This window comes from Aedes albopictus, chromosome 3 (genome assembly GCF_035046485.1).
Source record: "Aedes albopictus strain Foshan chromosome 3, AalbF5, whole genome shotgun sequence".
NCBI lineage: Eukaryota > Metazoa > Arthropoda > Insecta > Diptera > Culicidae > Aedes > Aedes albopictus.
In genome coordinates, this window is record NC_085138.1 from 423,572,776 (window position 1) to 423,597,775 (window position 25,000).

The window sequence follows — 25,000 nt, forward strand, 5'->3', positions numbered from 1 at the left end:
CCAGATCGGTATCGATTAGAAAACGCCAAAGACGAAGATACACAACATACACTGTGTAAATCTCCTAATAGGTTAATATTTAAACTAATCAATGGCACCTTCATAATCAAACCTTAGTTTTAAGTTTAAGTGCACAGTTTCGATTCATGAATCATCAATCTACCGGTAAGTGGGGGTGGTGATTGCTCGGAGAAACACTTCCGAAAGAATCCTAAATGAGCCCCCGGAAGAATACCTCCAGCAAGTCATAAATAAGCTCAATTTCCATGTATCTACCGAACCTCACCTTTTGAATTCGATCAAATCACCCATAGGGCACTGCATGGAATTCTCTTCTTCTCTTTCATTCTTACAGAAGTTTTGTAAATAACAAGGCCAAAAAACGTCAAAATCCCATACAAAACCAAACAATCCAGTTCCCTATGGAAAGCTGAAAAAATTTAAGTCCGGATCTAAACGACAAAGCCACGAAACGTTCAAAACTTAGAAAATTGTCTCATAACAACCGCGGCATGCAGGGCGTTTTGTCCCGAGGTTTACCCCCACACGTATTTACAAGTGCAGTTTATTGTTTACAGTTTTTATTCGTTTTATTGTATTTGTATTATAAAATTCTGACAACAAGCAACCATCCGTCTCCATCGCGCTGCAACTCAACTGAAATCATCCTCTACGTCTACGATTTCTCCCATGTAATTTCAAGAAATTGTCACCCACGCATGAACGCTCGATTACACACAATAATTGCTCCGTACATTTCACCAGAAATACCACCACAGCTACAGTTGCCCTCGAGCGGAAACCATCGGAAACGTAATAATACCCAATCCCAATATGTGATTCGCTTATCTTTCTCTTCCCATTCGCGCAGACTTACGGTTAAGCACTTCCTTTCGGACGTGGAATCCCCGACCACGGTGCAACCGCCACCAAGGTCAGCGAAATCCCCTGGACCAGACGACAGCCGTCCTTCGACGTCCACCACCGTAGCTGGCAGTGCGGACGAAGACGGCGGCAGCCGTCGGCCCAAAGCAACAGCAACAGCAGGGTTCGAGCGGGGTCGCATTTCGCTGGCCATCGTCCAGCAGTTGACCAACGTGGATTCCCCGCTGGCGGCGAGCTTCGTCTGCCTGTGCGGGCCGAAACCCTTCAACGAGCTGGCCTGTCAGCATCTGGAGCAAGCCGGCCACAGCATGTCCTATGTTCATAGCTTTCAAGGTTGAAATGGTGCTGGAGGAGATGACGGCGAGGGGGGCGACCGCGGATGGTAGGTATTCTATTTGTAAATTGAATGGGACGCACGTTTTATGGTGGCTTTCTTTATGGAGAATCATAAAAGTTACAGCAGTAATTTGTGCTTGAAATAGGACGAATGTATTTTTATTAATTTATCCTCATCAAACCAGTAAATAGGCATCAACATCAAATAAATTGTTCCGTGTTGTTACGAAAACGAAACAAAACAATGGAAACACCGAAATCGACCGTAAATTTCTCCCCAATAGGTATCAGATGACCATGGTGCACACGTTCCAACAAGATGGAGCTAGGTTAGGCTATTAAAATAGAAATTAATTAGGGAAATTGGTACCTTTTTGATCGTGATGGACGATTCACAGCTACAACAAGATGGACAACTAGAATGAAGAGAGTTGTATTGAAATGGAGGGCGGTCTCAATTTAGAAATTACACTAGTCAACGATATGCACTAATCATGTTTATTATTACAGTTTAATTTCCTTTGACCTATAAATGCCCAGCGCTTCACACTGAGACAGAACGCTGTTTTGGACAGATGAAACCTCTGAATATCCTAAATCCTACCTTACCTGGTGTCCACACAAGGGAATCCTCTTCGGAGCTCAACCGCGGGACAACGACGGAGTGGACAGATTCGGAGTTCGGTCACTGGTTCGCGCGGAAAGGTTACTGCACTGTGGGGTTTTCGATCGTTGCAAGAATGGGTCCTTCACTGCGTCGCTCGTTGCACAACGTGTATTTCGCGACCGCAGGGATCAAAGAGACGGTAGTAACTAACTTCAAATCTATTCATAGATAATTTTGGATCATTTATTGTGTAAAGGGACACAATGGTTCAGTTGGTGTGTTGTGTGCTGAAAATACAATTCAATTTGCGGTTGACGCAACACCTGGTTTTTACGGTGAAAGTGACTTGATTCCAGTCAGTTGAAATTGCCCAATTGAATGCAGCTTACTTGCGCAACTCACTTAACTTGAACGAAAGTTGAAAATGTGGAACTTTTTCATTCAAGTCTAACGAAATCATCTCACTTGCACCGTCTAATTCCTCGATTCATGTGAGCTGCATTCAAGTCATCTGTTAAGAGAGGTGAATTCAATACAGTTTGCTTACGCACCGCACGAGTTGAGCAATCTAAACACTTGTGCCTGGTTTAGACTGTTCAATTGAAATGAGCATCTGAGTTGCTTGCAAACTTATCGAACATGTTCAATCCAATGAAATGACGTGTTGAGACTAAGCAAAAGACTTGCGGGTCCACTTGCATGCTCTTGAATGCATCTCAGTTGAAGCAAGTGTTTACATTGTTCATCTCGTGTGATGCGTAGCGTAAGCAAACTTAACAGATGACTTGAATGCAACTCACCTGAATCGAGGATTTAGACGGTGCAAGTGAGATGATTTCGTTTGACTTCAATGAAAAAGTTCAACTTTCGTTCAAGTTAAGTGAGTTGCTCAAGTGAGATGAATGGTTTCCATTGACTTGAATCAAATCACTTGCACCATGTAAAATAGGCATGAGATGAAACATGAGATGGATTCAAGAGCATTCAAGTAAACATTCAAGTCTTTTGCTCAGTATAAACATGTCATAGTGGTTGCTGACAGCTGGCTGCCCAATACACGTTAAAACACGTTTTCCAAGAATTTCAGCGATTTACACGATTATTACCCAACCACGAACGCTTTAACCAAGAGAGCGTGTATGCAAACACTTGTTTCACGATGAAAACAAAAACAAAGCCAATTACACGTTCAAATCGACGTGTTCAATAGTTTCGTCATTTTACACAGAATTTTTGTTGATCTTTACTTTTTTATTCCTAGAATCGTAAAGGCGTGCATGCTAGAAAAAAAAATCACGATGAAAACAAACTTTCGATAGTGTTGGTAGGTGGAATCTCTATTCCATTACATTGAACATCTTTGACAAGCTTGCAAGTGAAATGCTCGTTTCAGTTGAACAGTCTAAACCAGGCTTTGCCATTGAAAGCCACTTTGAGAAATTAGATGATCCGAGTTTTTTTTTAAATTTAATTTATTCCATGAATTTTTAGTAAATTGGGTTATTTTCAACAAGCATCCCATTACTTTTTTTTCAATTTATTGACGGCTGTTTTGTTATTTCTTTTCAAAACATATTTATATTTAGGCAAATTTAAATGAATCATAATTTCCATCAGTTATTTTCTTGTAGGTCCATCTTTTTCGAAAGTCCAGGCAAAGTGTCTTACAGATCTCATGGAAATGAAAATTTTGAAGAAATTTCCAACAGATTTTTAAGATTTATTTTCGGTAAAAGAATATTTCGTATTCAGGTTTTCTGCACAAAAAAAATTTTCTGAGATAGGGTCTGGGACCATTTGGGAGGAGCACCTATTTAGGGCACTTGCTGTTAAAACTTAGCCGATTTTGAACCGATTGACTTGATTTTTGAGGCACGATCAGATACGCACAGTATCTAGCCATGTGCAAAAATTCAAGTCAATCGGTTTGGAATTGACTGATTTATAGCAGCAAGTGCCCAAAATAGGTGCTCCTGCCCAAATGGTCCCAGACCCTATATGGCAAAAAAATGAGCAAAATGTCTCATTGCCGTGTACGTACAGCATAGTTGTCCCATGTTCTATGGGAATCTCTATTAACATGGGACAACTATGCCGCACACGGCAGCGCATACAGCTGAAATTAAAGAGCAATCTAGCAGTGAGACCAGATCTTTTGGGCTAGGATATTTTTTCAACATCACAGAGCATAACATCGCGCATACTTAATGTTTTTGAATTCGTTCTTTTCGTTTTGAATTGTTTTTTAAAAAAATTGGATTTTCCCGGTATTTTGGGAGATCCCGGGATTTGCAGAATAAAAATCTCGAATTCTGGTATTTTTTAAGCCTGGGAAACATGCCCGGTGTTCTCAATGGGATCTCTCTCAGCGTTGCTCCCGAAAATCTTTAAGGGTTTTCCCCTTTTTTTCAGGGATTCATCCTGGGTTTTTTTTTCTAAAATTACTTGTGGGATTTCTTCATTGATTTTTCCGAGATTGCTTTGGAAATTTTTATTAGGTTTCGATCAGGGATTCCTTTGTTTCTGCCCAGGATTCATATAGGAGTTTCTCCAAGGATTCCTCCCAAAAGATCCTTTGAAAGATATCTTCCAGGATTCCTCAAAAGATTCCTCCCGGCATTCTTTCAGGTTTTCATCAGGGATTCTTTCAATGATTCCGTTACGGGTTTCTCCCAGTATTCTTTCGCGATTCCTCTAGAGAATTCTTCTGGGATCTCATGTGAGATTCTTTCAATGGTTTTTTTTTTCAGGATTTCTTCTATCGCTCTTTTCGGAACTCCTCTAGGGACTTCTTTTGGAATTCCGTGCATACCGTGGGCTTTAGGACTTTCATACTAGATTCATTTAAGGGTTTCTCCCAAAACTGCTTCTGTGAATTCAGGAATTCCCTCCGGAATGCCTCCCGAGATTAAATATTTATGGCATTTCTTCGGAGATTTTTTCATTTCTCCCGGGATCCGGGGTTCCTTCATTGAATCATCCCGGTATGCTTTTAGAGATTTCTTTAAAAACTTCTCCAAAGTTTCCGTCAGGGAATCCACTGCTTCAGTGATTTCTCAAGAGATTTTTCAAAAAAATTTCTCCAGGACTCTTTCAAAGATTCTTTCAGGGACTTCTTCATAGATTCCTTTAGAATTCTTTTAGGCAACCGTCTCGGGATTTTTGCAAGTATTCGTCCTCGATATTTCAGGAATTTGTCCCGGGTTTCCCCTCGGCACTCCTCCTAGGAGTTCTCCTGAGATTCTTCCTGAGGCTATACCTTCTGTTCGCGAAGATGCGCTTCCAACGTGGGCAGCAGCATGCTGAGATGCGCAACCAACACCAACCATCGCATCGCAACCGTCATCGATGACCGTCACGAAGCACGCGCACTCACCCGAGCCGGCGGAACAGCAGCGATCAGCAGCGAGAGAGTGAGTGCCGTGAGATCCAACCGTGAGAGCAGCAGCGAACGCCGCCGCCGTAGCCATCATCATCATCATCATCATCATCCATGCTCGTCGCCCTGCAGCCAATGTGATGATAGTTTGTTCCATACACGTCGCGTGGGTTCTACGCGCGCGTAGAACCTTCCACGTGGTTCTGGAACATTAGATTTTTGGTATATATATGCGACTCGTTCGCGGTCGCAATTCAGTTGCAAAATTAAAGTGAACAAGTGATGAGCGTTCGCGTGGCTCGAACAACGCGAAGTGAAATTATCCAAAGTGAAATGTAAAGTGTAAATAGCAGTAAAGAGAGAAATAAAGTGTTAAGTGTAGTGAAAGTGATTTTTCCCTTCGCGGTCCCAAATTCCCCGTTCTCTCTTCTGTCGTGCTATACCCTCCCAATACAGTCCAGTGCTTCGCCTTATAATTCTTGTGTTCATTGCCGAACACCTTCCATTCACTCCAAATCTTGGTAATGACCAAGGTTGTTAATCGATAAATTATCGTTATCGTCGATAACGATAATTGCGTTCAACGTTATCGCTCACTGCGATGACGATACATTATCGCAAGATTTATCGGTCCTCGATAAATCAACGCGAGTTAACTGCAGTTAACTTACGGGATTTTCAATCATAGCAATCTTGAGTGAAAATCTTTGACGGCAACATACTGAGCTCAAATGATTCGAAAGTTACAGTTGTGTTTTCCATCGCAGATAATGAACCTTCGGGAATCATCACTGGGAATACCTCCAGGGATTCTACATAAGGAGTATTTCGACAGAGATTCCATCGTGAAATTCGAAATAAAGGATTCAGAAATTCTTTTCCATTGCATTGGGAGTTCTGCCGGTGCCAGATATTCTATCGAATAGTTTTCCAAGAATTCTATTGAAACTATTTTATTGGGTGTTCCGCCAGGTATTACTTTGGAAATCCCTCCAAGAATTCCTTTAATATTTCGCCAACGATTCCATCGTGTAATTTATTAAGTAAACAAGGGCTTTCATCAGGAATTCCACCAGAAAATTCCTCGCCATTCCAGCGGAGTTTTACCATAGAAGTCTGGAATTTCTTCCAAGAATTTATCGGGAATACCTACAGGGATGTTGCCGACTGATTAACAAGCTAATTGTTATGATTAATAATATCACACACTTTGATCATACACGCGCCGCAGGAAAATTTCAGACTAAAATGTTTTTTACTCAGCATTCAACAGTTAACTCGATAATTTTCGATAAATTATCGAAGTTACGATAACGATAACGATAATTCAACGCATTATTTATCGTTAACGACGAGTTATCGAATCACTGTCAACGAAGTCAAAGTTGGCGTTAACTTATCGGCGATAATTTATCGATTAACAACCTTGGTAATGACCCAGTGTAGTGCTCTCACCAATGCATCTCTACCGTATTTTAGAAGCTCGCTTTACAATTGGCTTCTTTAGTGGTGTTGAGATAATTCCATATTCCGAATCTACATGCCAAACTGAGCCGAAATCCAAATTTTCATGAATTTTGGTGCCCGGGAACCAATTTAAAAAACGATTCAAAGTTTGTATGGGAGCGATTTGTCGAATCACCCCTCGTCGCATTTTGTACTGGGCGGAACTGTCAAGCAGTTGCCCAGCTGTCAAAAGGTGATTTCAAAAAATCTCTTTGTAATTGAATTTAGGTATCAAAATAAAGTTCTAAAAATCTGAAAAAAATCATACTGGCTTAGAAAAAGGTACTCTTTCGTATAAAATCAAAAAATCAATACATTATTCTTAATTTAAAAACCCAATTGATCTGCTCCAGTGGCTTTGTTGGTTTTCAACCAATCAAACGCCTCCTCTTGATTCTTTCCGGAATTCCTTCAAGGATTTGTTTCGAGATTCCTTCAGTACATGGGGGGGTTCCTTCAAGAATTTCTCCCGGGATGCCTTCGTAATTCTCTCAGGCATTTTTCCCAGGATTCCTTCCGGGATTTCTTTCATTTCTCCCGAGATCGGGTTCACTCCCAGATTTCGCCCAGAATTTCTGCAATGATTCCTCCCATGATTCCTCTAAGGATTTCTTTAAAAAAAATCACTTCAGTCAATTGTGGGGATGGCTTCAGGGATTCCTTAAGCGATTTCCACGGGATTCATTCGTAGTTTAATTCAAGGGTTTTTTTCGTAAATTCTTTTAAGATTCTTTCAGGCATCCATCTCGGGATTCTTGGGTTCGTTTAGGATATTTAGGGGATTTATCCTGGCATGCCCTCGTACACCAAAGTGTACTGAAAGGCTGTTCACTCATGTTCACTCAGAAAACGAATTTTCGATAGAAGGCTCGGAGGGTCAAGCCACATATACCAATCAACTCAGTTCGACGAATTGAGATGATGTCTGTATGTGTGTATGTATGTATTAGACTGGGTCAACAATGTCGATTTTTTGGAACAACTGTGCAAAATTTGGGAGCGATTGGTTGCGTCCCCGTATTCCGCATTGCGATGCAAATTTGTATGGAATTTAGTATGGGAAAATGTGTTTTTTTGGTGTACATTTTTCTCCTGAATTGTATTTTTTTTTTGGTCTAAAGCGATCTAACTAATGACATTGAAGTATACCGTAAACTGGGGTGTAGTTGATCAGTGGGGTAAACCTCACTCAAATACCCACGGAGATCGACTTTCAAGGAAGTTATCATTCCACTTAATGTAACGTCATGGGATTGCGTACACCCCACTGATCATCTCTAGTTTACGGTAGCCTAGAATATGCCGAAAAACTTCGCCGCAGACCGCAAAGTCAAAAAGTTATAACGCACAGATTGCCCGGTGGTAACATATTACATGTAAAGGAATAACATCAATAATAAAATCTCAATTTTTGGCCTAAGTTACCAGGTGAATAACTTTTTTCACAAGCGTCGGATCACTTTGCTGTCTTCGGCAAAGTTTTTTTTTTGGTATATCCTAAGCTACACTTTAACGTCATTAGTTACACGGTATTAGACAAAAGAATTCCACTTATGAGTAAAATGCAAAAAAGTACGTTTTCCCATACTAACTTCCATACAGATTTCAATGACAATGCGGAATACGGTGACGCAACCAATCGCTTCCAAATTTTGCACAGTTGTTTTGGGCTCTAAAAGGAATCGAAAAAGCCTTGTTCCGGGTTGATGCGATCAAATTTAAATTTTCTCCATACAATGTTGACCCTCTACGCACGCAAAGTATGTCTGTGCGCAAAATAAGTTCACTCACTTTTAAGGCACTTCCCATTAGCCGATTTTTCGGATTATAGCTCGAATCGAACCGGAATTTTATCGCATGGTTTGTTATTAAAAATGGTCTGGAGCGGACAAGACGTTCCGGAGTTATGACCATTTCAGTGATCCGAACCAGTACCGGTAGAACTGACCGTATATAAAACTGAACTGATTTGTGAAAAAATACCCAGATTTTTCACGTTTCTGAAATGCTCAATGTATGAGTTGCTATGGGAACAGCAAACTTCCCTTTCGTTTTTCTCCGTTCGTGGATTTTGTTAGATACGGTGTTTGGTAAAGTTAGGCTTGAAATGAACAGTTGAATGAATTTTGCATTCAATTGACGGGTTGTTGACGCCTGTCTGACGTTGCAGTTATCGAATTTGATTCGCCAAGTGAAACGTGAACATGTTGCAGTTATTGAACGTCTACTGTATTTGATTGTTTCTGCTTTCAAAAGCTCATGCTCATGAAGAAACTTTTGTAGTTTTCTTCTCGAAAAAAAGCCTTCCATTGCTGCTGCATGATTCACTTTCACCGATATGATTAGCGCTATTGCATAGCATTTCAGATTTTTTCGATTGCACTGTTATTTTTTTGTTTTCAAATTAGGGAAAACATTTCGACCATAATAAGCAAACGTAAACAAAACAACTTGCACCACAACAAAGTTCGAACACTTAGCTTTGTGGCAAGTGTAGAAAACTGTTGTAAACAAAACAAACAGCGTTGCCGAATCGACATATGTAACTTCAGCTCATCTCTATGTAGAGGATTTCTAGTGCACTGATAAAGTTCACTCAACCCCCTCGAGAATTTTGACACTACAGCGGGGTACACTTCCACCAGGTACTACCCAGCTATAAATAAAAATATTTTATTTTGCTTTGTTTTTTCAATAAATAAGTCGAACTATCAGTCAATACAAAAATTATTTGCAAATGCCTTACTTTGAGTGCAACATTATGTCAGAAATCGATACAAAATTGTAAAAATGGATTTAACTTCAACGAGAATGACCCATTGCTTTGTGTTTCGGGAGTCTTCAAAAATCCTTCTAATAGGTGGGAACGGGGCACCATATTTTGAATATCTCAGATTTTTTTTCCTTTTGTCCATACCAAAACTCATGCAAGAAATAACAAAGATTTTAAAATTTAAGTAAATTCGATAGCATAAACCCTGTATAAATCCTTGGGTAATATATCGAAATTATGATGATCGTTCACGTTCTGTCGTAATACAATTTCTTTCCATAGTGGCATATCGTCGACTAGTGTACCATCGTCCAATTTATTTCTCTTAAATATAGTATCAAGTTCCAATCCAACGCTTTTCATCAGTATGCAACCGATACACCAGTAGCTGACATAGAAGCACGAAATCTTCACATAGGGCACAATAGAATGAAACCACTTGTAGGAGCAATGAGAATGCTAGTGAGTACTTGTGCATAGTTTTGTTACCAATATGAAATAAGAGAAGCAGTTTGGTTTGGTGGGCTGCTCTAGATATCAATCAATCGCAGACAGTTGCCATGCGAAGAGAGTAAAATCCAAAGAAAAGAGGCAATATATGTCATCACTAAAGAAGATGAACTCGTTGGAGGAATGCAACGGACAAAATTTATGTATGAAAATAAAGGTGAAAAAATCTGTAGGTGATGAGCGAAATAAATATATTTATTTTGGAATATATTCTTCGCATGGGTGTTTTTTGTTTCAATTGTAGAAGAAAATTGAGAAATTCTCTAATTAAGCTGGCTTTTAAAAGTGGTAAGTTATTAACAAAGAATCGTGTTAATGGTGATTTTACTATTAACTGTTATTGCTGTTAACTGATATTGTAATTAAGCTCCATATATAGCTACACCGTTTTGCGTATAATAATTAATCGAAATATGCATGATTTCGTTTGTGTCGATTTAATTATTGCAGCGATACGTCTACTATTCTCATAATAGATAACTTTTAAACTTTACTAATTGTGCATATTGCTTCTATCCTACATTAGCTACTCTGTAGTACGTCGGTTTAAGCCATCGTTTTTACTAGACTAATTTGGCACTTTTCTAATAATTGCGAATGTGTTAATTATTTCCACTTTTCTATATACTATCGGTATCATTGACGATTTTTTGCTTTCGATCTACTATTGCATCCGTAAATATGCGCGAGTTACCTGTAAATACCGAACAAAAACCGCAAATTATTTACAATCAACCCCGTAGACCCAAGGGAATGCAACTATTTTACTCACGTAAATGAAGTAAACTTTTACCCGGTCCTACTTCCGAACATCCTAACGGGGTGGTAACTTTAGTATGCGGTACCGGGTCTCCTCTAGTTCAGATAGCACGATTCGTACGTCGGTACCATGTACTTGATGTTGATGAAGGCATCCTCGCCGCCGTGGCGCTCCAGCACCTGCAGCGTCTCGTCGATCAGATCGCCCACGTTCATGTTGTTCTTCTGGCCGTAGTCGATGGCATCGCCGGAGTTGACTGCGGTGGTGTAGAAAAAAGGGAAATTTGAAAGTACACGGATGGTTTAGTAACATATAAAGGTACCTACAGGTTTTATTCTGAATAGAAGACGAAAAAGATGACAATTTTATTAGAAATAAGGAACATCAATTTAAAATTCAATAGGGCCTATTAGCTGTTTGTAGGTTTACTTCATTTTTGTTCCTAATTTTGGGTGATTCAAAATTTTTAAGTGCTGCAATACTGAGTATTGCAACGATTCCATCACGTCAGATCACATCTCTATTCCCTAGTGTCTTTGCAAAAGATCTCCATCGTGGGCTTTTGGTGACAGGTTGAATTGTAATGAGGGATGTGTCGCCATCCTGCTGGATTCCAGTCTAATGCTTGTTATCAGATTTCGTTTCAGATCCTGTGTAGAGCGTGGCCAACCCAGCTCATCCTACTTTCTCTCCCGAACTGGCGTTCATTAACATCGCAATCATTATTATGAAGAGATGCAGCTGTTGAACGTTCTTAGTTGATACACACCAGGTTTCACTGGCATACAAAAGACTTTTCGGGTTTAAGTTGAAAATTCGGATCGATTGTTTATCCATACACATTAGTGTGGGTCATCGGAACCGTTTTCTCAGATCAAAGCTTTTTTAGTTCCGTTTCGAGTCCTGAGTATCTGTGCAAAATTTGAGCACGATCGGTTGCGTCTACACTTTGCGCATTGCAATTGAAATTTGTATGGGATTTTGTATGGGAAAACATACTTTTTTGCAAACTTTTTTAAAAAAGTTTGTCTGAAATTTTTTAACTGATACTATAAAATGATAGCCTGAAAAACTTTGTTGAAGGTCGCAAAGAGATCCGATGCTTGTGAAAATAGTTATAATTAACGAACCGCATGCATGTGTTTATGTTTTAACATGTAAATGAATAACAATAGCAACAAAATCATGCTGTTTCGCCAAGCAATGCCAACGCTATAACTTTTTTCGTAAGCATCAGATCACTTCGTGGTCTTCGACAAAGTTTTTCAGGACACCCTAGGCTATGTTTTCACTTTATCGGTTCGAGCTTGTTATGAGAGAAATGCAAAAAAGTGTGTTTTCCCATGTAAAACCCCATACAAACTTCAAACGCGATGCGCAAAACGTAGACATAACCGATCGTGCTCAAATTTTGCACACTTATTTGGGTCCTGAAATGGAATCAAAAAAGCTTTGATCTGATGGGATACCATTGAATTTTTCGTTTTTCCATACAGGGGATAGACAAAATGATCGGGACAGGCAAAATTGTCACTTTTCAAAAAATGTTCAACTAGTTGTAACTTTTCGAAAAGTGCATCGAATATTCTCAAATTTTTACTGTAAGTTCATCAACTAGTTGTGTATCAGTGGTCCAAATTTGGGAAAGATCGGCCCATTTTCCACGGAGTTATAAAGGTTCTTGAAAAAGTTAAAATTATCCGATAGCCAACTTTGAGCTGCTACATCTCCGGATTCAATGAACCGATTGCAATGAAATTTTGACCATTCATGACTCATATAATGATCTCTAAAAAACATTTAACTTACTCTTGAAATTTTTAACAAGAGAAAAAGTTATAGCGATTTTATTTTTTTCACGATATTTTAGCAAATTGGTATATTTTTAATATGTATTCCATTACTTTTTCAATTTATTGGCGGCTATGTTGTTACTTTCCTTCAAAACACATTCATATATAAGTCAATTAGAGGGAAATTAAATGAACTATAATATACATCTTGAATTTTGAAATGATGTTGAAATTTTGGATAATTTGGTGTTTTATTAGAAAAATATTCTAAACGTTCTAATTTTCTTCCGTGTTGAGAATTTTAAGTTGCGTCAACGGTTTTTCATAGCTCATTATACAAGTCATAAATGGTCAAAATTTTATTGCATTCGGTTCATTGAATCCGGAGATATAACAGCTCAAAGTTGGCTATCGGATAATTTTAACTTTTCCAAGAATCTTTATAACTTCGTGGAGAATGGCCCGATCTTTCCCAAATTTAGACCACTGATACACAACTAGTTGATGAACTTACAGTAAAAATTTGAGAATATTTGAAGCACTTTTCGAAAAATTACAGCTAGTTGAACATTTTTTGAAAAGTGAAAATTTTGCCTGTCCCGATCATTTTGTCTATCCCCTGTATAAACGATGACCCACTCTAATACACATCTTAAACTCGTAAAAGCGCCCTCTTTTTATTCTTTTAACAATGGGGGGAGGGTGTCATGAGACACCTAACCGGAAGGCTCAGGTAGTGTGAGGTTAGGGACCACCTCCAACATCCAACGAAGAAGGCAGTACTACATCCCTGACGTCCTGAGTCAGCCCAGCTTCTCGGGTGGCCTTACCACTCCCTTTGTTTTCGAAAGACGAGTAGGATCGACCGACACTACTCCTGCTCCCATTTGCACATCATCAAGTATCAGGGACAGATACCGCGTACACCGTGATTTGATCTTACCGCAATTAAGAACCTTTCAGCTAGCACACATAAGAACTTGTCAAAAAGAGGCCTCCACCTGCCCCGGACCTTGCTGGGGACAACTTTCCATCCACGGGCTCGGATCTAACTCATAACACAACGCCAACGATAGCGACGCTACCAAGATGTTTTCCGTGAGGCTTGCGGTTTGTACTATAGAAGGGTCGAGTTTGACCGTAGGACACAGGTGTGACCTTGGTAGCCGACTCCAATCTCTTTATAAGCACATGAATTAGCTACGCCTCGAGTTCACGTAATATGGATTGCAATATGTAATCATATATGCAATTTGGTGTCTGTATTACAGGTGGACCTGGTTCTACCGCTGCCAAACTTCTGGGAAGACTCCCTCGTCCAGTCGTTTCCGCATATCAGATCTGATCATATCAGGAGTCTCTGCAATGGCTAGTTTAGAGGCCAGAATGACGGGCATTCTAAAGATCCGGCCGTGTGCTACTAGTTGTTCGCGGATTTCTCGGAACAAATCAAGAACTTGACCTTGCGCCTTATGGCTTGCACATCGCCTAAAAAGCTTGCTCCTGTCAGAGCTTTTACAGTCCCACGACTTGTATCCCGGTTCATTGGCCTCCGTCACAAGCAGCTGAACCAAGGCCGCCTGTGTCCCTGCCGAGCCTTTCCGTAGCTGAACAGGTGACCACCTGCACTTCGCACTGTTGCCGCAGTACCGTGACAAGCTCGACCGCGTCCGTGTTCTCATCAAGGTTTTTTTACCTTTTTAGTTGCTTCTGCGGAGAGGCATTTTATCATGCTTATGCTCGAGGATCATCTCGCCGGTACGAGTACGTCGTACACAGCGTACATCGGCTTCAAAATTCCTCATCGCCTTCAAGACGTCTGCATGCTTAGACTCTTCCGTCTTGATGACGAAAGTGTTGCTCTTTTACCTCTTTTGGGCTTAATGTACTTAAGCCTCCTTCTGGTTATCCACTGGAGTCCAGTGGGCGTCCTCCCCTTGACCCTCCATATTATGTGGTGGCTGAGGGCCTACGCAAGGTCGCAGCCCCGTACTCAATTTAACCCAGGATGAGCCGTCCTTTTCAGGCCCATTCTTTCCAGCATTCCGGGACGCCTGGCAGATTTGCATGGGTCCGAAGTACTAACATTACTATCCTTCACTGTTAGGGTTATCATCCTAAAATTTTACCTGTCGTAGGGTCTCCAATTAGCCTAGTGGTTAAGGCTATGGATCGCCAATCCGGAGACGGGCGGGTTCGATTTCCGTTCCGGTCGGGGAAATTTTCTTGACTCCCTGGGCATAGTGCATCATTGTCCCTGCCTCACAATGTACAAATTCATGCAATGGCAAAGAAAGCCGTTAACTGTGGAAGTGCGCAAACGATCGATCAAACGATCAAATCTGACTATACATGTCAATGGTTGCTACTCCGTGATTGATCTGAGCTGGTACCAATTGCACTGAGATCCAAATGAATAAGGGCTGGGACACTCCACTTATTGTCAAAGTGCAATTCTAGCAGCTCACACATTTTGGATCAATAACGGCGCCGGCCACGCCCTTATAGTCAGTTGGGAAGGGAGAGGAATGTTAGAGTGTGCTGGTTGTTGCTACTAAAGACCGAGATCACCTCTGCATCCCCACAACCAGCACGGACTGGGGTATTTGTTAGACGGAAAGGATGGCAGATCTGGGAGTCACCGTTGGGTGATGCGATCCATGGATAGGGGGTTATTTATAGTGTTCGTAAGGTGATAGATTGTGTGGTGAATGAGGTGAATAAGGTCAAGCAGCACAGCACGCTTTGGTTGCATAACTTTTAGGCGTTATATACACTGTGCTGTGAGTGGAAATTAGAAGGGAGGGAAACGACTTTTTACAATTCGTTTCTGGTTCTAGCGATGGCTATGAACATATGAATATACATGAGTTGTATATGTAGAGAAGAGAGAGAGAAAGGAAGTGGATAGAAAGATACAAAGTAGGATGAAAGGGACGGGCCAGGGATTGAACCCATGACCTTCTGCATACGAATCAGAAGCGCTAGCCACTAGACCACCAAGCCCGTTACTCCGTTAACTGTGGAAGTGCGCAAAGAACACTAAGTTGAAGAGAGACCGGCGAAGTTTCAGTGGGAACATAGAGCTATATAGAAGAAGAAGAAGAAGAAGCGATCGCATCTGGCGTACTCTTCGGGCTATCCGCGAATGCGAATGCCTCAATCTGGGTAGAATTAACCCTTTCCTTCCAACGACTATGAACGACCATGTAGCAGTGAAGGAGTACCCAGGAACAGGATTACCATAATGGATGTCGGTCAAGTAGTGAAACCACCAACACTGAAAGGAGCTGAACAACAGCAAGTCTGCTGGGAAGGACGAGATACCGGTCGAACTTCTTAAGCACGGAAGCGAGCAGCTACATCAAACAATCCACCAGATTGTTGTAAAGATTTTGAAAGATGAAGAATTGCCTACTAGTTGGTTGGATGGTCTCAATACTGAAACTACAAGAAAGGGCTCACACTAAAGTGTGCCAATTACAGAGGAATTACCCTTTCAAATTCGGCATATACTTAAGATACTGTCGCGCGTCCTGTTCAAAAGACTGATACCTCTTGAAAAGTCCTTCGTCGGCGAATACCAGGCTGGTTTTCGTGAGGGCCGATCAACGACTGATCAAATGTTTAACTTGCGGATAATTCCATATAAATTTCGGGAATATAACTTGCAGCCTCACCCTCTGTTCATTGATTTTAGAGCAACGTACGATTCAGTGAAAAGAAATGAGCTTTGGCAAGTGTTCGGATCACAGACGAAGTGTCTACCTCGTGACCTTGGACGGGTTGAAGCATGATGATGCCTTTTTCATATTTGCTGTTCAACATTGCACTCGAAGGAGCGATTGGAAGGTCTGGCGTGCAGAGGAACGAAACTATCATCACACGGTCGCATATGCTCCTCAGCTTTGCGGACGATATTGTAAGGTATCGATCGTAAGGTAGAGGAGAGCTCCTCTGAAGAGGTAAAGACAACGAGGATTGGCTTGACGATTAACTCTACCAAGACGAAGTACATGATAGCGGGTAGAGACAGAGGCAGGCCTAGAGGTGTAAGTGCTGCTGAGGTAAAAAATGATGGGGATGTGTTTGAAGTTGTTGAAGAATTTGTTTATCTTGGAACACTTGTGACAAGTGACAATGACGTTTCCCGTGAAATGAAAAGGCGTATTGCAGCTGCGAATATGACCTACTACGGATTGCCTAACAAGCTTAGGTCCCTTGTTAGGTCCCGTAATTTACAAACGCTCTTTTAAATTTGCTCTTCATAAGACGCTGATTCTGCTGGTTGCCCTCTACGCTCTCGAAGCGTGGACGTTAAAGGAGGTAGACCAAAAAGCTTTCGGAGTTTTTGAGCGTAAAATACAATTCTCGGTGACAATCGGGAAAATGCTGCGGTGAAAAAGTCCTTCGTCGAGGAGCTGGAGAACAGTGCTTCGGATATTCCGAAGATCAATGTAGCGCCATCAGGAACGCCTTCATCGCCACCGGCGAGAATAATTTGGTAAGCTATATAGCCTATATAGCTATATAGCTATGAGCCTAGATAATCAAGAAATCGATTGTGAACTTCCAATGAGGGATAACCCTCAATCTACAAGTATGTCAGTAATAGTTATTTATGCAACGAGTTGCAAAATGAGGTTTTTACAGCACGAGCCGTACATTTATCCAACGAGGCTTGCCGAGTTGGATAAATATCCTGAACTTTCTGAAGGGTCTGGATCATGATTCAAACTTGTCAAAAATACTGTATTTTACAAGCATAGTAGCACCGCACAGCGGCGTAACTGCATACCAAACACCACCTGTAAAAAAATCATTTTAAATAAACTGCATTTTCCAAACTATACACAGCTAGTCGCGTTCGGTAATTTTTACCGAAATCTCAACAACTGAACGTTCGGTAATGGTTTTTTACCGAAATTCTGCAAAAATTACCAAATTTCGGTTAAATGTTATCGTTTATCTGTCAAATTTTAACGAAGTTCGGTAAACGTCACCGAATTTCTCCGGTAAAAAACTTAACGGTTGAGATTTCGGTAAAATATTACCGAATTCGGTGATTTTTTCTAAGTGTGTAACTGAGTTTGTTATAATATTCATATAAAGATGATCAGAATGAATTTATTTGTATTATAACTGACCATGTTATAATTTTGATATAATTAAATCAGGTTTTCAAATATTTTTTTGTCAAATATATCTAAATATAACAAACGGTGATATATCTATCAACCGTTGATATAATTTTGTTACATTTTTGTTATGCCTTTCTGATCGGGTACGCACCCTGAGAAAGCAGTGGATCACAGAGAAGCGAAGAAATGCCAATGCCGCGAAAACATGAGGAGCCAAATCCGCTATTAGGCTCTCAAGAAGGAAGTGAAGCGCTAAAGCAGGTGGAACAAAAGAGCGTGGGTAAACTTCTTAGCCGACGAAGGCAAGATATCCACAAATGCCGACGACATTCGTCTCTTCTACGATGCCTCACGTCGCCTTAGTGGGACTAGGATGAATGCTATGATGCCAGTGAAAGACTCGTCTTGACAGTTTCTGACCGACCCGGCTGACCAGTTGAAACGCTGGTTCAAACACTTTGGAAACCTTTTTCAAGTATCGGCCACGCCACCAACATGATCCGCCAAGGGTTCGACGCATTGTTCTGGTAAATACCGAAGCTCCATCAGTGCAGGAGATAGAAACAGCCATATGTAGCATGAAATCGAACAGGGCCCCAGGGGTCGATCGCATATCAGCTGAGTGCTCAAAGCTGACCCCGTAGTACTAGTACTATGTACTGCATTAATTATTCTGCAACATATGAGAGATTTCCGGCCGACTGTATGCAAGGCGTCTTAGTAAAGGTACCCAAAAAGGGTGACCTGACTGCATGCGATAATTGGCAGGGCATCATCTTACTGTGTATCGTTCTCAAAGTTTTCCGAAAAGTGATCCTTAACCGGATACATGAGAAGATTGACGCAGTTCTCCGACGGCAGGAAGCAGGATTCCGTGCCGGACGAACCTGTGTGAACCATATTGTCACGCTCCGTATCATTCTTGAGCAAATCAATGAATTCCAAGAGTCTCTTTACCTGGTGTTCATTGGTTACGAAAAAGCTTTCGACCGTCTCAATCACGAAAACATGTGCAAAGCCCCCAGGCGCAAGGGTCTCCCTGAGAAAATCTTCGGCCTCATTGAAGCACAGTACAGGGCATTTTCGTGTAGAGTTTTGCACAACGTTCATTTCATGTTCTGTCCGATCCCATCCGGGTCATTGCTGGAGTGGGGCAAGGATGTATACTATCACCGCTACTGTTCCTCATTGTAATCGACGAGATCCTGGTAGGTGCGATTGACCGTGAACCAAATCGTTGATTGCTGTGGCAGCTAATTACCACGGAGCACCTAAATGACTTCGAATTAGTTGATGACGTTGCTCTCCTAGCTTAACGGTGCTCTGATATGCAGAGCAAGCTCCTCAGCGGCAGGTCTTACCATCAACGTCAACAAGACCGAATCGTTAGATGTAAACACGGTCAACTCTTCCAGCTTTACGATAGCTGGTGAAAGCTTCCAATATCTTGGTAGCCAAATGGCGGCCGAAGCGGCATCAAGATCGTCATAGGTGCACGGATCAAAAGGCGAGGGCTGCTTTTGCGAGTTTAAGAAATGTATGGAAAAACAACCAGATCAATCGACGCACCAAAATCCGAATTTTTAACTCGGCAGTGAAATCTGTGCTGCTATACGCCAGTGAATCTTGGTGTGTATCAGTGGAGAACATGCAACGGCTGCACGTTCTACGCCCAATTGTCCCATGTTATATGGGAATTTCATATAACATGGGACAGTTATGCATAGAACGGCAGTGCAGGTCTTCATCAATAGATGCCTGCGGTGCCGTGGAGCTCCATCGTCGATGTCATCAAAGCCGATAGCGACAGAAATTCGGGAGCGAACGTGAAGGTGAGTCGGCCACACTCTACGCAGGGGCGGGAATAAAATCTGCTAACAAGCGTTAGATTGGAATCCAGCAGGACATCGCAGTAGAAGCAGACCCAGAGGCTCATGGCAGCCCAGTCTCAACAAGGAAATATAGGAAGTCGACAGAAATTTGACCTGGCCACAGGTCAAGGCGATGGCTCGCAATCGCCCAGGATGAAGATTCTTCAATTCGGCCCTCTGTGCCACTAAGGGTGGTCAGGACTGAAAGTAAGTATCGTAAGTAAGTAAGTGCATATTTTTCACCCGGAATGAAGCTAGCTTTAAATCCATGCCAAAATGTAACAGTGAAAACTATGATCAGTTTTGGAATAATTCTTTACAAAACATTACAGTATCACCATCATTGCTTCAGTTCGAAAGCAGGCTTATCAAATGATTCCTATACCCTTTCTGTGGAGTATAGCGAGAAGTGTAGCATGTTCGTTTGCTATCATAAAACATTCATCTAGAAAGCTATTGGTAATTAGCTCTTTTCCCATTACCATTCATCTACTCCAACCAAACAATGGAGGTATGTAGCACCTAGCATCAATGTATCTAGAAGAGTGCTGAATGAGTCGCATGCTTACAAACAGAAGGAAGAACACTATACACTGGCAACCAGCAGCGAATGCCATTCAGGACGCGCAAACATCAGGGTCATCAAAAAGCAAACTTTTCAAATGAAAAAAAAACGACGCTAAGTCAACAGTCGACCCGGTCCCCTCCGCGCGCCTTCCAGATAGTGATGAATGAGCGTGCTATCACACTTGCACGCTATGATGCTTTATAAACAAACGTCCTTATAAAAACGACAACTCCTCACACAAATGGTAACCGTAGAATGGGGTGCTCTACAATTCCTTATCCAATACAAGGTGATTGTATAGCCACGTGAAATTCACCCCATGTGACGGTGAGTGCCATTATATAGTACATTCGACTTACTGTTTTTCACTTTGTAGGCATTGAACATGGGCAGCAGTTGGCGGTAAAACGGCACCAAGGCCGGCCCGATGAGATCCGAAGCCATCACCAGCTGCTGGATGATCCGCAACGTAACGCACATGACCTCCATGTTGCGGGTATTCAGGGCATCTGTACAGAGTTCATTAATGGCTTATTGGTCAGATTTTGCAATTTGCTTTATGTAGAAAAGCGACTTACTTTTGATCGGTATAATAAGTTGCGGTATGACGGGGTAAATCTTGTCTCCTCCGTGCGAGAGCAGGTCCTGAACGCCCTGACGGGCGTACGTCTTGTACGGGTGCCGTGTTTCCGAAAGCCCGTCGAAGAACAACGGCAGATAGAGCCCGTAGTCGAGTTTATCGATGTCGACCGTCCAGGCGATTTTGTCCCCGCCGGTTAGGTACTCCATTTTGATAGGTAGATCACCGCGGTCGTAGTACATCCGGAACGAGGTGGCCTTCGGTTGAATGATATGTTTGTCTGGAAAAGTTTAAGGCATCGTTAAGCATCGTGAAATTATCCGGGCTACAATTTTTAATATCATAATCAAGCATTGTAGACACATTTTTGCCTTTCTAGTACACCAAAGTGTACTGAAAAGCTATATGTTCACTAAAAAACTAATTTCGAAGGCTCGGGAAGTTGAGGCACATATTTACACCAATCAACTCAGTTCGACGAATAGAGATGATGTCTGTATATGTGTATGTATGTATGTCTGTGCGCAAAACAAGTTCACTCACTTTTGAGGCAAAACGATGAGAGATAGAAGTTTGATGTCAAATAACGAATTGTAGAGTGAAACAGGGGCCACATTTTTGCCTAAGAAAGAGTTTTAAATTATTACGCATTTTTCAATGATAATTGACAAAAACAAATAAAAACACACTACTTTTGAGCTCTTTGCTCTAGAAAACTTAGTTATTAAACTAAACCAATCGATTCAAAGATGCCATTTGATAGAAAATTCAATAATCTTTCGAATAAGGGTAAACAAACTGCGATAAGCTTGACCATTTCAAGTTATAGCCAGTTACGGCAATAATAATCAAAAACATGAAAAGTTCAATAACTATGCAAGGGTTGAGATTTGACCATATGCTTAGAACAATTTTTTTTCACCATTTATGGTCCTCTATCACAATTTAAAAAGTTTGCACTCAGGAACCTAACACCCTATATAAAACTGAACCATTCTATCATGCGACACATCAAATTACGCCAAACTTTGTAAACTTTAGCATGTTTGCCGATTCTTTTGCGGAAACCATGCAATATGGGTATATTTGGAATGGGGAAGATGTCTAGAGTCCAAAATAAAATGGGAACTTTAAGATGGCGGCTCAAAATCCAACATGAAGGCTCCGAAATCCGAAATAGCGGCCCAAAATTTAATATGGCGGTTGTTTTAAGGACTTTTAGGCTCTTAAGCCATGCAATATGAGTATATTTGGTATAGAGAAGCTGTCCGAAGTCCAAAACTAACAACCAGAATATGTAATATGGCGGCCCAAAATCCAAGATGGCGACCCAACATTCAAGATGGCAGCAGTTTAAGGAGGTTTAGGTTCTAAAATCATGCAATATGGTTATATTCGGCATAGAAAAGATGCCCAAAAATGGCGACCGGAATATAGAAGATGGCGGTCCAAAATTCAATATGGCGGTTGTTTAAATAAGTTTTAGGCTATTAAGCCATGACATATGGGTATATTTGGTATGGTCCAGAATCCAGAAATGGTGACCAGAATATTCAAGATGGGAATTCAAAACAAAAGATGGTGGCTTACGATGGCAGATATTTTATGGAGTTTTTTCACATAAAACATAAGTGGAACTCTGGCTCAAAAAGATGAAGCCTTATCGATTATGTATGCTGTTTTTCAACATGTATCCCATTTTTCATTGCTTTAAAGTAAACAAAGACTTTTCAAATCTAAACGTGCTGTCACGCTTGCTGCCACGTGAAAATTAAGAACAAAAAATAAGTTGCGATGAAACCTTTTAAACTTTAGTCAAGAATACGTTTTACACGCCTTAATTAAAAACGAAGATCAATATGTGGGACATTAATGTGTTATGCCGTGATTTTTATTCGCTTTATTCGTTTTATGACTAAATGAGTAAAGGCAAAGTTGCTGCAAATTGTGTCCTCTATTAGGGAAAAATGGGAATATTTGTATTTGGGGCTTCATTGACAACCTAGAACATCCTGAATACCAAGAAATTTGGAAAAACGAAAGGGGTGATACACAAATTATGTCACGCAAAAATCGACCTTTTTCAACCCCCCTCCCCCCCTATGTCACACTTTTTGTATGAGGCCTCAATAATTTTTGTATGAATCGTCACGTTCAGTAAAACCCCCCCTCCCCCCTAGGAGCGTGACGTAAATTGTGTACGGCCCCAAATAATTGGCGATCTAAAAACTGAACTTGGATGTGGGTTACGTTTATATGTATTCATTTAACCTTTGTCAAGAATATCAAAAGGTATTTTATATTCTGGGATGTTCTAGGTGTTCCAAACTGTCCTTTAGTGAAGTCCTTCAAATCTACCAGAATAACTTTACGTGCTTTCGCCATAAATAATAGTATTGCATAATCTGCTGGGATCCACGATACGCTTGAAACCTCAAATGCCATTTAGAGGCACTGCAGCGATATTCCAGGTTAGCCAAACTACCTTGGAGTTCAGAACTACAGGTCTACACTCGTTACAAGAGCCATATCTGTTACACTGAGTAACGTTGCATAACCAACCGCAGTTACTGGAGCAATCTGAAGTCTACTTGTTTATTATAAACCTTTGGGACGTTCAGTTCCGTTCGAACTGTTCTATAATGAAGTTCTTCAAATTTACAATAAAAACTTTGTGTTTTCACCATAAATAATAGCATAGCATAATCTGCTGAGATTCGTAGATCTTTTGAAATCTCAAATGCCGTTTAGAGACACTATAGAAATGTTCCAGGTCACCCAAACTATCCTGGAGTTCAGAACTTCAGGTCTACATTCGTAACATCCGCTATATTTGACATACTGAGTAACGTGTCATAATCATTCGCAGTGACTGGACCAACCTGAAGTCTACTATATATTAGTATGAATCTTTGGGACATTGAGAGTCGTCCAAACTATCCTGCAGTGCAGCTCTTGATAGTAACCGTAGTTATTCTCACAATAAACATTAAACTTTCATCTGTAATCGCTCTGGCATGTCATGAGTCATTTAAAGATAGTTTTGAGATATTCCAGTCTCTGGCTGTATTCTGTGAGCTCCAGTAAGTATAATAGATTATAATCAAAAAAGAAACTTCAATTGCTGTAGATGCTAGATATTAAACATCATAATAATTGGGATGGCCCCGGTTGATCTTATGATTTCCATTCAGAAGATTTATTGAACATGATGTACTACAAACGTAGCTTTGTATAATGAAGGAAGCTATCGTTACACTCGTAGACGGTTTGGATGACCTAGGATATCCCGAATGAGCTGATATTGTCTATTAAACTTTCAGAAGACTTACTGGACATGTTAGATTACAAATAGTAGCTTTGTATACTAAAAGAAGTTATCGATACACCCGTAAACATAAGGATCTAAATTCAAGAACAGTTTGGATGACCTAGGGTATCCTGACTGATCTGATACTGTCTATTGAAGTTTCAGAAGACTCACTGGACATGATAGATTACAAATAGTAGCTTTGTATAATGAAAGAAGTTATCGTTACATTCGTTAACTTAAGGATCAAAACTCAAGAACAGTTTGGATGACCTAGGATACTCGACTGATTGAACTTTCATAAGACTTGATGGACATGATAGATTACAAATCGCAGCTTTGTATACTGAAATATGTTACGGTTACACCTGTAGACTTTAGGATCTAAACTCACGAATAGTTAAGATGACCTAGGATATCCAGAAAACAATATTTTGCATGATATTGTAGCCTTGCTATGCTATTGAGCACCAAAACAGAAAATCGTAGAAAAAGTTCCATAATACAGTGACCCCACACCGATGAATCACCTTAATTGGCACACAGAAAATATTGCATAACTTTTGGTTGCGTTCGCCAAAATAGCTAATTTTTTGACCATGAATAGTAAATTATTTATGTGTAGCTAATACCATAAAATTTTCATTAAAATCGGTTGAGTATTGGCGCAGATATTGTCGATATCATAAAATGAGATTTTAGAAAATTTGGGTACGCATTTCAAAAAATTGCTTTTGCTATAACTTTTTTGTTACCTCATCAAAACGTTTGAAAATTGCACTCGATATTCTTAACATAGTATCAATTAAGTGGTAAAAATTTGATCGAAATCGGTTGAGTACTTTTTCTAGTAAATATCCAAAGCTCAAACAAAAGAGCTGAGTGTGTGGGTTTTGCGATCTTTTATTTGATGATGCAAACGGACAGTTCGAGTCGTATCCGCGTGTGGGTCGTGTTTTTTTTGAAGAAAACTGAATAGCA

General features: G+C 40.6%; 2 protein-coding genes across 7 annotated transcripts in view; one reads left to right on the top strand and one right to left on the bottom strand.

Annotated features, from left to right (window-relative positions):
- LOC109433485 (cytochrome b5 reductase 4) overlaps nucleotides 1-10,206 on the top strand; it is a 364,704-nt gene extending 354,498 nt beyond the window's left edge. For all 6 annotated transcript variants that reach the window (XM_062856390.1, XM_029875784.2, XM_029875783.2 and 3 more), the window contains exon 6: nucleotides 872-10,206. In XM_062856390.1, coding sequence (XP_062712374.1) covers nucleotides 872-1,223 — 352 coding nt within the window. In that variant the 3' untranslated portion in view covers nucleotides 1,224-10,206. The remainder of the gene's footprint in view (nucleotides 1-871) is intronic.
- LOC109433480 (parkin coregulated gene protein) lies at nucleotides 10,171-21,006 on the bottom strand. The gene is made up of 4 exons (XM_062856391.1): nucleotides 20,708-21,006; nucleotides 20,489-20,638; nucleotides 10,769-11,012; nucleotides 10,171-10,690 (listed from the first exon to the last, which is right to left on the bottom strand). The coding sequence occupies exons 1-3, from the start codon at nucleotides 20,949-20,951 to the stop codon at nucleotides 10,852-10,854; spliced, it is 555 nt and encodes a 184-aa protein (XP_062712375.1). The 5' UTR covers nucleotides 20,952-21,006; the 3' UTR covers nucleotides 10,171-10,690; nucleotides 10,769-10,851.
- Between the last annotated feature and the right edge of the window lie 3,994 nt (nucleotides 21,007-25,000).

What these genes read in the sequence shown, in the direction of transcription:
- LOC109433480 (XM_062856391.1), bottom strand. Translation starts at nt 20,951, where the DNA reads ATGTACTACGACCGCGGTGATCTACCTATCAAAATGGAGTACCTAACC. An exon ending in ACTTATTATACCGATCAAAA is followed by an intron (nt 20,639 to 20,707) that starts GTAAGTCGCTTT and finishes AACTCTGTACAG; the next exon opens with ATGCCCTGAATACCCGCAAC. An exon ending in TGCCTACAAAGTGAAAAACA is followed by an intron (nt 11,013 to 20,488) that starts GTAAGTCGAATG and finishes ACACCACCGCAG; the next exon opens with TCAACTCCGGCGATGCCATC.